At 38.1% G+C, this 17,830-nt stretch overlaps 1 protein-coding gene across 1 annotated transcript; it reads left to right on the top strand.

Annotated features, from left to right (window-relative positions):
• Positions 1-4,387: 4,387 nt before the first annotated feature.
• LOC308083588 (uncharacterized protein) lies at positions 4,388-17,648 on the top strand (the record flags this gene model as incomplete). Its single annotated transcript, XM_080425904.1, has 7 exons — positions 4,388-4,615; positions 4,953-5,042; positions 5,138-5,329; positions 5,902-6,026; positions 16,226-16,247; positions 16,939-17,091; positions 17,254-17,648. The coding sequence occupies exons 1-7, from the start codon at positions 4,468-4,470 to the stop codon at positions 17,646-17,648; spliced, it is 1,125 nt and encodes a 374-aa protein (XP_080282030.1). The 5' UTR covers positions 4,388-4,467.
• Between the last annotated feature and the right edge of the window lie 182 nt (positions 17,649-17,830).

Genomic DNA, 17,830 nt, shown 5'->3' with positions numbered 1-17,830 from the left:
TCTGTTGACAGGCTTTGTATTAGGGCTTATCCATGAATCATTATCATTCATATTTTTAATTATATGAAGTATGTACACTTTTACTAGACTTTTATGTGTGTCCTGTGTAGGTGTTGTGTTTGTGCGTATATGTTTTGTAAGTAAAAATCTATTAATAAAGTTAAACAAAACAAAGAAACAATGCAGCTGCCATCTGAGGACTGATATGCACATGGGGGGAAAACATGGCTAGAGGCCATGACCTTATATGTCTTTAAACAGACTGTGTGTGGCTGCAGGGGAGGTGCAAAGCACTGATGAAAGCCTGGACTATAATATGCAACGCAGACATTCGGCTGTGGAGCAGCGCAGACCACGGCATGTCCCACCTGCTGCAATGTGACCATGCCTCCCAGTGTAGCCTAGAACACTGGTTCCCAAACCTTTTAGCTCGAGACCCTAAAGAGAAATTTGATGTCTCCCCTGGACCCAAGCTATAGTGAAAATAGCAGATCTACAAGCTCACAACGCGTTGTGAGCTTTTAGATTGGCTATCTCCACTACTTCTTGAACATTTTATTTATTTATTTGTTTATTTGACAGGGACAATACAAAAAACAATGAATCAAGTTTACAAAACATGAGACCGTTGCCTTGTATATGGGGTTTGTAGCCGAGGCTAATTTGCGACCCCAGTCCCTGGTTAGACCTTTCTATACAGATATCTACCTAGTAAAACAATCAATTACAAAAAGGACATGCATGAAGCTCTAATCTAAACAAGTACAAAAACAATAACATTCCCATTTGTTTTCTAATTTATGGAATTTCTTTTTTATTTATTCATGAAATTCTCTTGATAAATCATTGCATTTATTTTTAATTCATGAAAATACATATTTATTTCATTTATGATTTTTTGGGGGAGAAAATGTTTTGAAATAATAATTAAAAACATTTATAATACAAAAAATGTATGGACGTTTACTCGTGACCCATAAAAATGTGTCTGCGACACACAAAAGTGTTTTGGAAACAGTGGCCTAGAAGACCTCGGCATCCATTCCATCAGCGGTGACTTTTGCTCAGTCTTCATCTGAGATGGCTGTGGACTTCAAAAAATGACCATTGGCTATGGGGAAGAAAATCATTTGTTTGGTTATTAAGAAATGTGTATGGGTCACTTTTGTCCAACCCGGACATTAGTGTGGCTGTGTATTTTTTTTTGTTAAAACAAATAGTTGTGTTGTTAAAAATATATTCTGATAGTAATTATTGCTATTGAGTGTTTGTTCAGTAACAGGGGTCTCCAATGTCTCTCCAGCTCTTTTAACAAGCAGAAAATACATTTTTAGGTACTGTGTAGGTGACACAATTTCAGTCAATCAGGAGAGAGTACCCATTAGTACTTAAACAATTTTTATAGTGTTCTAGTTCCAATTTTGTCTGCTTATTTATTTGTGTCATCACTTCAAATTTCACTTGTTTAATCTGCATGTGTCCTGACTGAGTTATCTATCCATTGGTTCTCCCAACCTGAAAATGCATTTTCTGTATGAGACATTGTTACTGAACAAACACTTTATAGCAATGAGTACTAGAATATACTATTTAACATTTATTTTAACCAAATAAAATCACTTATCCTACCTTTTCATTTTAATCCTTTGGATTGACAAAGAAAACAAACTATGGACAACAAAGGCTCAGTCTACGGACATATTTACTTTTTAAATGTGAACCTACAATGTAATTGGCTGTGCCAAGGGCCAAACATGTCAGGGGGGTGATATCGTTTTTTTGCTGCTTTTACAACTTTTACAATTATTATTATTATTACTATTATTATTATTACATGTAATAATAGTAGTAGTAGTAGTATTCCAAGTATAGTAGCCTACAGCAAATTAATGGCAAATTTCAGAATCGTTCACTTTGTGATACAAGCATGGAATTTGGCACCAATACTCTGTAAGAGCCACTCTTATGGAAAAAGGCACTGGCCACTCAAAAATCCAACATCTCTGCTGTCCAGCGCGAACCTGCTAACTCCAAAACGCTCATTGTTCAGGAAACGAAAAAAACTAAATGTACATTTTTCAGGAAATGAAGAAAACCTTACATTTTTAAAACAAAGCAATACTGCCTCATCAAAGTTGGTATAGTGACTTTATATATTGTCAGATACTTGCATGTGTCATTATATTATCAACACTTTACCCAAATCCAGCACAAGTAGAGTTAGTAGTTTCGGACGGTCAGAAATCAAGCTGAAATGGAGGTGTCCAAACAACGTTAGCTCCACTCGCTGCTGAGGGAGAGGTTTCAAACGGGTGCAAATTCCCAAAAGCTAACAATGGATCTCCAAGCTCACAATGCATCACAACAACGTGTGAATTAATGCCCTGATGCTTCATGACACTTATTATATAGGCCTACAATAATAAACAGGACTTTAAATATTACAATAACTTCTGCAAAGAGGTAGTAGAACTAGCGCGACAGAAATGCTATGAACGCCTTTCTTCTTGTCACATTGCTCTCCTCATTAAACACTTCATAGATTTTAGAAATATAATGACTTGTTTTCATAACATTAAAGTCAGTGCTAAGTTTGATAAACAGGTACACTGCATAGTTTTAACAGACTACGGGGAGCTTGTTTACATGGTCCTCTTCCTCGCTTATTGCACAGTGATTTTTTACAAGGTACAAGGTAAAGGGTGTTCAATAGCGTTGATTTATGAAAAAAAAGAAAATGGAGTTAGCTGGTTCGTCCTGGACACCGACGATATATATATATATATATATATATATATATATACAAAAAAGAACGTCCAAAAGTCGTTTTAGTCGTCCTTGGCAGTCTGGGCCATTGGAAAAAAGTCGTCAAAGTCGTCCTATGGCAGTGAATGAGTTGTTAAGTCCCATGTGAACTGTACACCTTCGGGTAAGTATACATGAACAAGTCATGAATAGCCGCGCTTACCCTTGGCTCGGCTCCCCCACGCTGGCACACCCTGTCAATTCAGGTACGGCTATCTAACTACATATACACTATTACTAGCTAATTGATCGGGGCTGTTAGACAGTATTTGTGACACTGATAAGCTATACTATGAATGCGTGGGTTAGCGATTTTTCCATGTGAACAATTGCTGGTGAAAAGCATGCTGCAAATAATGGTAAAATAAATGCTAATATTACTTACACAGCCACATTATATTGGGGCTGGAACCTGCTGGATAATTGATTCTTACTATTTACTCTGTCAAGAATGAATGAATGAGTTAGCGATTTTGCCAGCCATAGAGGTGAAAAAAGCACCTGCTGCAAAGGTGATATTAATGTACAGCATGTAATGTTAACCCATTCAATCCGGGAAAGCATCAGTGTTATTTTAGACTTTATGTTTTTTCAGAGAACTGTTAAGAAGGCATTTATAGAATTCATTACTTACACACTTACATTAGGCTATATTTAGTTTATTGAATTTAATAATTTCCTTAGAATCTATGTATGTAATCATGGTATTGCATCTTTAGGTTATTTACAGAGGAACCTTTGTGTAACATCTTGAAAACGTGTACATATTGTGTAATGTGTAGTCACTATGTTGTCACTGCCAGAAATAGAGAACATATAGTCTGACCTACAGTATGCCCACCGTTTTGAGAATCAAACTGAGAATTGTCAGTTTGAAGTAGAATGCCTCAGTTGTATGTACAGGTATAGGCTAAATTTGAAAAGTATGTTTTGGTTATCCTAAGCATTACACACACAATTATTTTTCATTGAATTTCATAATTCATAATTCTTAATTTCCTTAGAATCATGTAGGCTAAAGATGGTATTAAATATTTAGGTTATTTACAGAGAAAACCTTTGTGTAAGCCAGTCCACTCCAATGATTCGCAACGCAATTGTGCAACTACTTGCAATACTAGTTGCAATACTTGCAACTACTTGCAACCATTTCCCCCAAAGGCACAGGCCTGCAACTGGTCAGTCCAGACCGCTGCAAATATCTTGCAACTGGTTGCAAGTTGCGACTAGTTGCATTGGTATGGACTTGCCTCAACATCTTTCATGAAAACAGAAATACACCTTGTGTAATGTATAGTCAATATATGTTGCCAATGCCAGTAATTGATGACATTTCTAGAGTTGCTAATATTAACAACTTTTCTGAAAAACATATTGTCTGAGCTATGCCCACCATTTTCCAAAGAGAGAGGGTCAATAATGAGATAGAACCATCAGTTTGAATTCGGTTCTATCTATGATTTTGAAAAGTGTGTTTTGGTAGTTCCTCATAATCCTCTAAAAAAAAAACTTCCTGAAGTCACTATTTACCATACATAAAGACCAACTGCCACTCATAGTTCAATTAGACACAACATAAGTGCAGGACATCATACAGAGAGCCTGTGTGGACATCTACACAGTACCTGAGAGTTTTGCACTAGATTTCCATGCAGAGAAAACATGGCAGAGGCAATCTATGTTAACTCAAATGAGGTCGGAGGACATCATTTGAGAGTCATAAGAGCAACAACGAACAATGAAGACATGATATATGCCAATGTGGAAAATACTAAACTTGAAACCAAGGACAAAGTTGAACTGCAGTCAGGTAGGTCAATCTACACTCCAACTAAAACAGAGATTACTGTGACATATTGTTTCTTTAGGTCTCCAGTGGTGAATGGTCCATCATCGAAGACAAGATTAGACAAACCTTATGTATAAGCTTGGAATAAAATGTGCATACTTTATGAGCTAAATCAATGTACACAATAATTTCCATATTCTGTTGTTGCATACAATAATAAAGCCTTGTCGAGTTTAGTTTTAGAATAGGCTATGACCTCCAAATCTTATTTTGCTTGATTTTTCATAATTTTCTTTTTTTAAACAACAACTAATCCAAAGAGCTGAAGGTCTCCTGATGATAATGTATGATTCATCAGGTTGTGCTCAGAAGTCCAGGACTGTTGCAGTGTGTCTGGGGGTGCTATGCTTTCTCCTATTGGCTGTCATCATAGGCCTGCAAATGCACTGTGAGTATTCCACACACACACCTTTACAAACAAAACACTTGGATTTCATCCATAATAGTTTGGACAATTTTTATTCTGATATTTCCCTTCTCCAGACAGTAAACTTACAGGTTTTCATGATTCTGAAGTTCAACATGTGAGAATCCAAAACAGAAACCTTACTGAAGACAATTCCCAGCTACAGACCAGTTATGCCAACCTGACGGAAGAGTTCAGCACCATGAACAAAGACCTGACTGCAGAGAAAGATCTGTTACAAAAGGAGGTTGACAGTCTTAAAGACGGAGGTAATAGAATAAATCGTATTGGACGTAAAGTCGTAATAGACCAAAACTGTGGCTTCAGGGAACCTCCATTTTATTCCAGGTTATTGCCCTTCATACAATAGATAATCAGTGACAGTAGTACATGAATGATCAGAGATCACCTACACGAGCATGCACGCAATCTCTCTCTCTCACACACACACGCCTAGGACCCCAATGGAAACAAGACCGCAAGGACTTTTTTGGTGTTATCCTTTTAGACAAAGTGTTTGACTGTACTCGTGCTGTTTTACATCTCTGTCTAATAAAATATTCAATCAAACACACACACACACACACACACACACACACACACACACACACACACACACACACACACACACACACACACACACACACTGCAATGCAATGCAATGCAATGCAATAAGAGCAGTTTTGAAAGACTTGTACCTCGGCTACTGTATTTTCGTCAAAGAGGTTTCGTGTAGAGGGGAAAAGAGCAGACCAATTACAGACCCAAAGGACAAATTTGACTAAATATTACGTGGTTAACAATTGTTTGCACCATGTTTTGATTCTTCTCCCTTCGGCAGAGCGCAGACTTACAGAGCAAAACAAAAACCTTGCTGGAGACAAAAAACTGTTGCAAGCCAGTTATGCCAACCTGATGGAACAGTTCAACACCACAAGCAAAGAGAAAGACCTGTTACAAAAGAAGGTTGACAAGGGCTGTCTTAAAGTCACAGGTAAGAGAATACTTTCAACCATCATAAAAGCTACCACAATTATACTGTCTTCTACTTTATAAATCATGCATTTCTTTCTCTTTAAGTTTGAATTAATATGTATTTGGTATCAGAGAACAACAAATTAAATAAACAATTAAAATTTCTAGACAACTGCCCTGGCTCTGGCTGGAAGGCGTTTGGCTGCAAATGGTACTTAATCTCTGCTGTGACTGGCAGCAGTATGAAAACCTGGGAGGAGAGCAGACAGTACTGTCAGAGTAAAGGAGCTGACCTGGTGATCATAAACAGCAAAGAGGAATACAATTTTCTCATGATGAATTTCATCAATTGGGCTTGGATCGGTCTGTCTGACCGAGCTTCAGAGGGGACATGGAAATGGGTGGATGGGACAACCCTTCGCCTTCGGGGTGAAAAGTTCTGGGTGGCAGGGGAGCCTAATGATGCCGATGGGGACGAAGACTGTGTGCATTTGCAGATCATTAACGGTGCAAGTGGGTGGAATGACGCGCCTTGCACTCAGAAGTTTAACTGGATTTGTGAGAAGGTTTAAATAGTGCAAGAGGTTTGGTACAGTGTTTGCATGTGCTAGAAGATGTTGCTTAGCCACATGGACCCTATAGCATCCCTATTCTGTGCATGTAATAATAGGCTATTTGGTGAAAATAGGCAAACATTCACCAAAAATAGCCAATCTATGAGCTTGCTTGTATTTTCAGCAAAGAGCTTTTGTGGAGAGGGAGAAAAGGATAGTATACTGTAGATCCCTGGGGGACCCTGGTGAATACATTTGAGTTTTTAAGTGGTTAAACTATTGATTTTAACCCTGGTTTGGTGAGGGATAGAGTGAGTTTTTATTGTTGTTGTTTTTACCTTTTTGATTAATGTTAAAACAAAAGTAAACAATGTCATAATGTTTAAAGTGGGCACACACACACACACACACACACACACACACACACACACACACACACACACACACACACACACACACACATTTTATTGCTGACTATCTTGTAGCCCAGAGGCCAACAGTTGGTTGTGATAGCTATTGTATGAAGTGTAAAGAAAGAAAGGTCCGCACACCGTCTTAATGCTCCCAAAATAATGTATTAATAGAACGATAAAAAAACAACGTTTCGGCCTCGACGGCCTTCATCAGGTATGTAGGCCTATATACCAGACGAAGGCCAAAACGTTTTCTTAATCATTTTTTAAAATCTATTTATTATGATCCAGCACCCGTCAAAATGTTTGGATGTGCGTGCACCTCTTGAATGCTACTGTATAAGCTATTGTATGAAAACATAATAAAATAATAATGTGATGTCATTTTGTTTTGCAAATTATTTACCATGTGACTTACATATTAATTACAGAGCAGCATTGTCACTTTTAACTGGGGGTGTTGGGGGAGAGACACGACATTATAGTGAACTTTCTCATACATTAAAATGAATGAATCATTAATGAATTAATGTCAACTTTCAAAGTCACTGACATGCATGTTATAAGTCAATTCCAAGTCCCACACCCAAGTTATGAAGGGCACGTCTCACTGACCCCACCATGTTCAGGTCAAGTCCAATACTTTGTAGGCCTACAATATTTACTGTGACAGTGAGCGTTTAAAATATAACATGCAGACAGGCATGCAACATTCTGCATATGGTGGAATTCACTGTTTGATGACAGATTGATACCCAGTGGTGGACGAAGTGCTCAACCCTAGTACTTGAGTAAAAGTACAGATACTAATGGTCAAATTTACTCCACTATAAGTAAAAGTAGCTCAGTCAAAAGTACAAAAGTAATTGCTTTTGAAAATAATTAAGTAAAAGTAGAAGTAAGTAAAAGTAGAAGTAAACTTACTTAGAAGTAAGTAAGTAATCTATATATCTATATATCTATATCTATATCTATATATATCAATGCATTGCTGTAATGTTTTCACAATTAATTTATAGAACCTTGTCAGCAAAAGTGAAAAGTGAAAGTGAAAATGTCTGTGTGTGTGTGTTTTTCATAACATGAACTACAGATAAGGCCATGGGGTGTTCTTGGTGGTTTGTCAGGCTGATCCAGCTGCTGATCAGACTCAGTTTGTTCTTTTCCTGCTGCCACCATACCGTGTTTTGTTTTGAGTTGAAACGAGAACAAAAAGAAGTGGTGGACATATGGATAGGTTTGCGTGCCTGGATGACGTATTTCCACAGTTATGTAGATTAGGAGTCTTCAACGTTTTTCGGGTCAAGTACCCCTTAGCTGATAGAGAGATGAAGCAGGGACCCCATACTATATATTCTTATTTTTTAGAATGCTTTCCATTCTGTCATACAGAAACGTGAATGGCGCGTGCATTGTGGCCTTGCAGAGAACTTTAAAATTCTGTTCAGCTCACAAGCCAGATATCGTCATTGAAATTGTCAGCCAGCTCTGTGCATTTTTTTCCTGACTAGACACATAATTTCAACATGCCAGACAACACTGTTCTGTGTGAAAACCGTCAAACCTCAGAATGGCGTGATGGTGCGTGCATTGTGGCCTTGCATAGAACCATAGAACTTTAACCCTTCCATTGTGTTAGGGTCATTTTTGACCCATTTTCAAGTTTAAATAGGTACAAAGTAACCTTTACATTTCTTTATTGGAACAAGGCTTCATGATATCCTCAGAAATAGCCATTTTAACGCAACAAAAGTATTTATCATCTTTTTTTTTTATATCATTTTAATTAATTCTGATGGTGAAAAAAGTGACACTTGTGGTGTTAGGGTCCGAAGTGTGGCTCAATTACCCCAAAATTCTCAATATTCAATGTTTACATGTTTGAGAGTGAGAGAGACTTGTCCTCAATTAGCATTTGCTATCAGGAGTAAAATAAAGTTTGAGTTTATGAAAAATAAATGACTTTTTACCTTCTATGGTATATGGGTCAAAAATGACCCTAACACACCAAGTGTCACTATTTTTAAGAATATTAAAAATGTTTAAAGTTAAAAAACTAAAACAAGTATTTTTTTCAATTTTTCTTTTTGGAAGTGTGTTCTAATGTTAGTCTATTATAGCTAGATAACATCATTATCCATTGTCTTCATTATAGGAAATGTATGAGTGAATTTTAACATTTTTATAATTGAAAACGAGATATTGAAAGATGAAACCCTAACCCTAACCCAACATAATATTTTTAAAAATGTCAGCTATGAGGTGGGAGAAAAAAATAAATGAAAATAAATATTTTTTGAGTATTTAGGGTTGAGTTAAATCACAGGTCAAATTTGACCCGCAAGTGGATGCAGGTTTCTAACACAATGCAAAGGTTAAACTTCTGTTCAACTCACAAGCCAAACATCGTCATTGAAATTGTCAGCCAGCTCTGTGCAGTTTTGCAGAAGTAAGAACTCCTGACTAGACACATAACTTCAACATGCCAGACACTGTTCTGTGTGAAAGCCATCAAACCTCAGAATAGTGAAGTAGAGCAGTGTGTTCTTCACAGCTTCTCCACAGCTTTCATGACATCTGACAATTCAGCAATAATGTCTTTGGCAACGAGTGACTCCCTAGTCCCTGTGTATAGCATGCAGTTAAAACACTCAAAAGTGTGAACTTGCTATAGTAGGTTCTGTTGACAGGCTTTGTATTAGGGCTTATCCATGAATCATTATCATTCATATTTTTTATTATATGAAGTATGTACACTTTTACTAGACTTTTATGTGTGTCCTGTGTAGGTGTTGTGTTTGTGCGTATATGTTCTGTAAGTAAAAATCTATCAATAAAATTAGAAAACAAAACAAAAAAACAATGCAGCTGCCATCTGAGGACTGATAATAATAATAATAATAATAAACTTTATTTGTATAGCACCTTTCATGACATGAAATGCAGCTCAAAGTGCTTTACAGAGCAAGAATACAATTACAGTTAGAACCAATTTAACAATAAAGCAAACAAAGATAAAATAAAATAAAATAAAAGCAAAGGCAAAAGCAAAGGCATAAAACAACATTAAAATAGGGAATACAGTGAGGAATTAAAAATCAACCAAAGAATCAGCTAAAAGCAAGAGTGAAGTAATAGGTCTTGAGCTGTGCTTTAAAGCTATCGACAGAGGCTGCCTGTCTTAGGTGTAATGGGAGTTTATTCCACACTGTCGGTCCGTAAAAGCAGAATGCTGCTTCACCGTATTTTTTATATGTCATTGTAGGCACCTCGAGCAGGTCAGCACTTGAAGACCTGAGGGCCCGGTTTGGAACATATCTCTCTAGGCAGTCAGAGAGGTAGGTAGGTGCCAGACCATTTAGAGCTTTATAAACTATTAAAAGAATTTTAAAATCAATCCTAAAAACAACCGGGAGCCAGTGTAGTGAAGCAAGAACTGGAGTGATATGTTCTCTCATCCTGGTTTTAGTTAAAATTCTGGCTGCCGCATTTTGAACAAGTTGTAATCTGTCAGTTGTTTTCTTTGGCAGGCCAGAGTAGAGTGCGTTGCAGTAATCAAGCCGAGAGAAAACAAAAGCGTGGATCAGCGTCTTTGCATCGTCTAACGACAGATAGTCTCTAATTCGCGCAATATTTCTAAGATGAAAGAAAGCAATCTTGGTGACATGATTAATGTGTGTATTGAAATTCAATTCAGAATCGATAATCACCCCCAGGTTCTTTACTGTGGTGTTACTTTCTACAGCCAGGTTACCAAGTCTACTTGTTATTGATTCTCTCTGCTCACTGGAGCCAATTATGAGAACTTCTGTTTTATCCTCATTTAGCTTAAGAAAGTTCTCACTCATCCAGCATTTTATACTGGACAGACAGGTCAACAATGGGTCTAGAGCGCAGGGGTCGTCTGGAGCTACTGAAAGATACAGCTGGGTATCATCAGCATAGAAATGGAAGTTCACTCCGTGATCGGCGATGAGTTCTCCCAGCGGTAGTATATACAGGGAGAACAATGATATGCACATGGGGGGAAAACATGGCTAGAGGCCATGACCTTATATGTATTTAAACAGACTGTGTGTGGCTGCAGGGGAGGTGCAAAGCACTGATGAAAGCCTGGACTATATGCAACAGAACAGACATTCGGCTGTGGAGCAGTGCAGACCACGGCATGTCCCACCTGCTGCAATGTGACCATGCCTCCCAGTGTAGCCTAGAACACTGGTTCCCAAACCTTTTAGCTCGAGACCCTAAAGAGAAATTTGATGTCTCCCCTGGACTCAAGCTATAGTGAAAATAGCAGATCTACAAGTTCACAACGCGTTGTGAGCTTGTAGATTGGCTATTTCCACTACTTCTTGTTTTATTTATTTGAAAATATATATTTATTTCATTTATTATTTTTTTTGGGGGGGGGGAATGTTTTGAAATAAATTAAAAACATTTATAATACAAAAAATGTATGGACGTTTACTCGTGACCCATAAAAATGTGTCCGCGACACACAAAAGTGTTTTGGAAACAGTGGCCTAGAAGACCTCGGCATCCATTCCATCAGCGGTGACTTTTGCTCAGTCTTAATATCTGAGATGGCTGTGGACTTCAAAAGATGACCATTGGCTATGGGGAAGAAAATATTTGTTTGATTGATCAACACCAGTCATATGGGGGGGGGGGGGGTTATTAAGAAATGTTGATGGGTAGTAGTAGTAATCATTGCTATTGAGTGTTTGTTCAGAACAGGGGTCTCCATGTCTCTCCAGCTCTTTAACAAGCAGAAAATACATTTTTAGGTACTGTGTAGGTGACACAATTTCAGTCAATCAGGAGAGAGTACCCATTAGTACTTTTTTCTTTTTATAGTGTTCTAGTTCCAATTTTGTCTGCTTATTTATTTGTGTCATCACTTCAAGGGGCCACACCATGAATTTCATTTTTTTTTGGGGGGGGGGGTATTTTTTGGGCTCCCCAGTGTCTCTTGTACCCCAATTTTTTTTTTTTAACATTCAGTCATTATTATTATTATTATATTATTATTATTCTCATTTCAGAGATTTTCAGAATGGGCGTGTCTGAACAGGCCATTTCAGAATGGCAACCATTGCATTGATGATGGCCAGACAGAATTGCTCAGTAGCCCCCCCCTGCCCAAAAGGACGTTTTGGTATTGCAGCTGAAAGTGCTGTATAAGCCAGAGACAATTGACTTGGGATGAGTATATCTGAGTGATGATTTAGGCTCAAACCTTTTGAAAAAGGTTTGAGGGACATACACCATATGATATATCAAATATTTTTTTTAAATTCATGGTGTAGATCCTTTAAAATTTCACTTGTTTAATCTGCATATATCCTGACCGAGTTATCTATCCATTGGTATCCCAACCTGAAAATGCATTTTCTGTATGAGACATTGTTACTGAACAAACACTTTATAGTACTAGAATATACTATTTAACATTTATTTTAACCAAATAAAATCACTTACCTTACCTTTCATTTTAATCCTTTGGATTGACAAAGAAAACAAACTATGGACAACAAAGGCTCAGTCTACGGACATATTTACTTTTTAAATGTGAACCTACAATGTAATTGGCTGTGCCAAGGGCCAAACATGTCTGGGGGGTGATATCGTTTTTTTGCTGCTTTTACAACTTTTACAATTATTATTATTACTATTATTATTATTACATGTAATAATAGTAGTAGTAGTAGTATTCCAAGTATAGTACAGCAGATTTCAGAATCGTTCACTTTGTGATACAAGCATGGAATTTGGCACCAATACTCTGTAAGAGCCACTCTTATGGAAAAAGGCGCTGGGCACTCAAAAATCCAACATAAAACTGAAAGTAGATCAAAGATCAAAGTAGCTTCTATACCACCACCTTCATCCAGCTTTCCTGGGTCCAGGATCATTGGCATTTGATTGATCTCATGAAAGACTGAAACATTGGTGGCAAGCATAAGTAGCTATCATTTTGAGGAACATGATGGGTTGGAGGTGATACTAGGGCATCATTATTTTAGTTTTTCTGAAAAAGACAACATTTCTTCCAATCAGTTTGCCTGTTGACTAACATTGGATTTGCGTTTGCCATTTTTGGGGGAATTGATTTCTGATTAAGGCCGAAGGGCTATCCTTTTACCAACTTAATCAAAGTGATACGGCACATTCAGGTATGGGATACAACTAGGTTCGGGTGACGTACATCTAGCCTGATCATTCATCCAGTGCCTTTAAAAAATAAAAATAAACGTCCAAAAGTCAGTTTTAGCCTAGTCCTTGGCAGTCTGTAGCCTGGTAAACCCTCCCTCCGGAAATCTCATTTCTATTTGATTCCAGGAGTGAGTCTGGCCTGATAGCCCATTCTGCAATATTGGCTGTGGGCTGGAGTTGGGCGGGAGTAATAACGTTGACTGACAACCCCTTCAGCCAATGATAATTTTTCCCCTTCAGCCAATCAGCAGTTCACCAGTCTAATGTGACGCAACGGGACTTTTGAAACGGCGATGCCCAAAATGGGTTGCCTTATTCGGATACATGGGTGTCACTACCCGCCCCTACCGGTTCTCTAAATTTCTATTTTTAAATAGGCTTTGTCATGATTAATTGACCACATATATGAAGTTAAACAACTAAATTCTATCCAAACGATTTATTATAAGTAAATTCCGTGCCTCAAAATAGAAGTTAGAGAGCTTTTTGAAGTAAAAAAATAGCGGAGAATATAGCGCACAAGAAAAAGATGGCTGCCGTTCGTGTTTTGGGATCACTCGAACTCGCCACCTGAATGGCCAACGTAAGCTGTCAATCACAGAACAATGAGCGACGACGCTGATAGGCTCGGCCGTTTGGCATACAATTGGCATACACAGCCAATATTGCAGAAAGGCGGTTCATGCCAGACTCACTCCTGGAATCAAATAGAAATGAGATTTCCGGAGGGAGGGTTTACCAGGCTAGGCAGTCTGGGCCATTGGAAAAAAGTTGTCAAAGTCGTCCTATGGCAGTGATTGAGTTAAGTCCCATGTGAACTGTACACCTTCGGGTAAGTATACATGAACAAGTCATGAATAGCCCCGCTTACCCTTGGCTCGGCTCCCCCGTGCTGGCACACCCTGTCAATTCAGGCACGGCTATCTAACTATATCTACACTATTACTAGCTAATTGATCGGGGCTGTTAGACAGCATTTGTGACACTGATAAGCTATACTATGAATGCGTGGGTTAGCGATTTTTCCATGTGAACAATTGCTGGTGAAAAGCATGCTGCAAATAATGGTAAAATAAATGCTAATATTACTTACACAGCTACATTATATTGGGGCTGGAACCTGCTGGATAATTGATTCTTACTATTTACTCTGTCAAGAATGAATGAATGAGTTAGCGATTTTGCCAGCCATAGAGGTGAAAAAAGCACTGTTAGGACTGTTAGGATTAAGAAGGCATTTATAGAATTCATTACTTACACACTTACATTAGGCTATATTTAGTTTATTGAATTTAATAATTTCCTTAGAATCTATGTATGTAATCATGGTATTGCATCTTTAGGTTATTTACAGAGGAACCTTTGTGTAACATCTTGAAAACGTGTACATATTGTGTAATGTGTAGTCACTATGTTGTCACTGCCAGAAATAGAGAACATATAGTCTGACCTATGCCCACCGTTTTGAGAATCAAACTGAGAATTGTCAGTTTGAAGTAGAATGCCTCAGTTGTATGTACAGGTATAGGCTAAATTTGAAAAGTATGTTTTGGTTATCCTAAGCATTACACACACAATTATTTTTCATTGAATTTCATAATTCATAATTCTTAATTTCCTTAGAATCATGTAGGCTAAAGATGGTATTAAATATTTAGGTTATTTACAGAGAAAACCTTTGTGTAAGCCAGTCCACACCAATGATTCGCAATGCAATTGTGCAACTACTTGCAATACTAGTTGCAATACTTGCAACTACTTGCAACCATTTCCCCAAAGGCACAGGCCTGCAACTGGTCAGTCCAGACCGCTGCAAATATCTTGCAACTGGTTGCAAGTTGCGACTAGTTGCATTGGTATGGACTTGCCTCAACATCTTTCATGAAAACAGAAATACACCTTGTGTAATGTATAGTCAATATATGTTGCCAATGCCAGTAATTGATGACATTTCTAGAGTTGCTAATATTAACAACTTTTCTGAAAAACATATTGTCTGAGCTATGCCCACCATTTTCCAAAGAGAGAGGGTCAATAAGGAGATAGAACCATCAGTTTGAATTGGAATACCTCATTCGGTTCTATCTATGATTTTGAAAAGTGTGTTTTGGTAGTTCCTCATAATCCTCTTTAAAAAAAAACTTCCTGAAGTCACTATTTACCATACTTAAAGACCAACTGCCACTCATAGTTCAATTAGACACAACATAAGTGCAGGACATCATACAGAGAGCCTGTGTGGACAACTGCACAGTACCTGAGAGAAAACATGGCAGAGGCAATCTATGTTAACTCAAATGAGGTCGGAGGACATCATTTGAGAGTCATAAGAGCAACAACGAACAATGAAGACATGATATATGCCAATACTCAACTTGAAACCAAGGACAAAGTTGAACTGCAGTCAGGTAGGTCAATCTACACACCAACTAAAACAGAGATTACTGTGACATATTGTTTCTTTAGGTCTCCAGTGGTGAATGGTCCATCATCGAAGACAAGATTAGACAAACCTTATGTATAAGCTTGGAATAAAATGTCCATACTTTATGAGCTAAATTAATGTACACAATAATTTCCATATTCTGTTGTTGCATACAATGATAAAGCCTTGTCAAGTTTAGTTTTAGAATAGGTTATGACCTCCAAATCTTATTTTGCTTGATTTTTCTTAATTTTCTTTTTTTAAACAACAACTAGTCCAAAGAGCTGAAGGTCTCCTGATGATAATGTTTGATTCATCAGGTTGTGCTCAGAAGTCCAGGACTGTTGCAGTGTGTCTGGGGGTGCTATGCTTTCTCCTATTGGCTGTCATCATAGGTCTGCAAGTGCACTGTGAGTATTCCACACACACCTTTACAAACAAAACACTTGGATTTCATCCATAAGAGTTTGGACAATTTTTATTCTCATATTTTCAGTTCAACGTGTGAGAATCCAAAACAGAAACCTTACTGAAGACAATGCCCAGCTACAGACCAGTTATGCCAACCTGACAGAGGAGGTTGACAGTCTTAAAGACGGAGGTAAGAGAATAAATCGTATTGGACGTAAAGTAACTGTGGCTTCAGGGAGCCTCCATTTTTTAGAAGCCACTAGGTGTATTCTCAGTAAGGTTAATGCCCTTCAACAATCAGTGACAGTACATGAATGATCAGAGAACACTTACACGAGCATGCACGCTATCTCTCTCTCTCTCTCTCTCTCTCTCACACACACACACACACACACACACACACACACACACACACACACACACACACACACACACACACACACACACACACACACACACACACACACACACACACACACACACACACGCCTAGGACCCCAATGGAAACAAGACCGCAAGGACTTTTTTGGTGTTATCCTTTTAGACAAAGTGTTTGACTGTACTCTTGCTGTTTTATATCTCTGTCTAATAAAATAGTCAATCAAACACAGTAACACACACACACACACACACACACACACACACACACACACACACACACACACACACACACTCACACTCACACTCACACTCACACTGCAATAAGAGCAGTTTTGAAAGACTTGTACTTCGGCTATTTTCGGCAAAGAGTAGAGTGTTTGGTATAGAGGGGAATAGAGCAGACCAATTACAGAGCCAAAGGTAAAATTTTACTAAATATTGAGGGTTTTAAGTGGTTAACAATTGTTTGCACCATGTTTTGATTCTTCTCCCTTCTGCAGAGCGCAGACTTACAGAGCAAAACAAAAACCTTGCTGAAGACAAAAAACTGTTGCAAGCCAGTTATGCCAACCTGATGGAACAGTTCAACACCACAAACAAAGAGAAAGACCTGTTACAAAAGAAGGTTGACGAGGGCTGTCTTAAAGTCACAGGTAAGAGAATACTTTCAACCATCATAAAAGATACCACAATTACACTGACTTCTACATTATAAATCATGCATCATCCTATTGTCTTTCTTTCTCTTTAAGTTTTAAATAATATGTATTCAGTATCAGAGAACAACAAATTAAATAAACACTTCAAATTTCTAGACAACTGCGATGGCTGGAAAGCGTTCGGCTGCAAATGGTACTTAATCTCTGCTGAGACTGACAGGAATAGAATGAAAAACTGGAACGAGAGCAGACAGTACTGTCAGAGTAAAGGAGCTGACCTGGTGATCATAAACAGCAGAGAGGAACACGATTTTCTCACAGTCAATCAGAAACTCGGTTCTTGGATTGGCCTGTCTGACCAGGCTTCAGAGGGGACATGGCAATGGGTGGATGGGACAACCCTGCAGGGTGAAGGATTCTGGATGAAAGGGGAGCCTAATGATAAAGGGGAGCCTAATGATAAAGGGGCCGAAGACTGTATCTATCTCTCAGATGGAGCCTGGAATGACGTCCCTTGCAGTTGGAAGCTTAACTGGATTTGTGAGAAGTAGTTTATATAGTGCAAGAGGCTTGAAAAATGTCTGCTGTGGTACAGTGTTTGCAAGTGCAGATGTTGCTTAACCACATGAACCCTATTCATCAATAGTTTAACCCTAGGGTTAAACTATTGATTTTACCCCTGGTTTGGTGAGGGATAGAGTGAGTTTTTGTTGTTTTTACTGTTTTTGAATAA

The sequence above is a fragment of the Gymnoscopelus braueri genome (assembly GCF_963280865.1).
Source record: "Gymnoscopelus braueri genome assembly, chromosome: 4".
Lineage (NCBI taxonomy): Eukaryota > Metazoa > Chordata > Actinopteri > Myctophiformes > Myctophidae > Gymnoscopelus > Gymnoscopelus braueri.
This window is presented reverse-complemented; position numbering and strand designations above follow the sequence as displayed.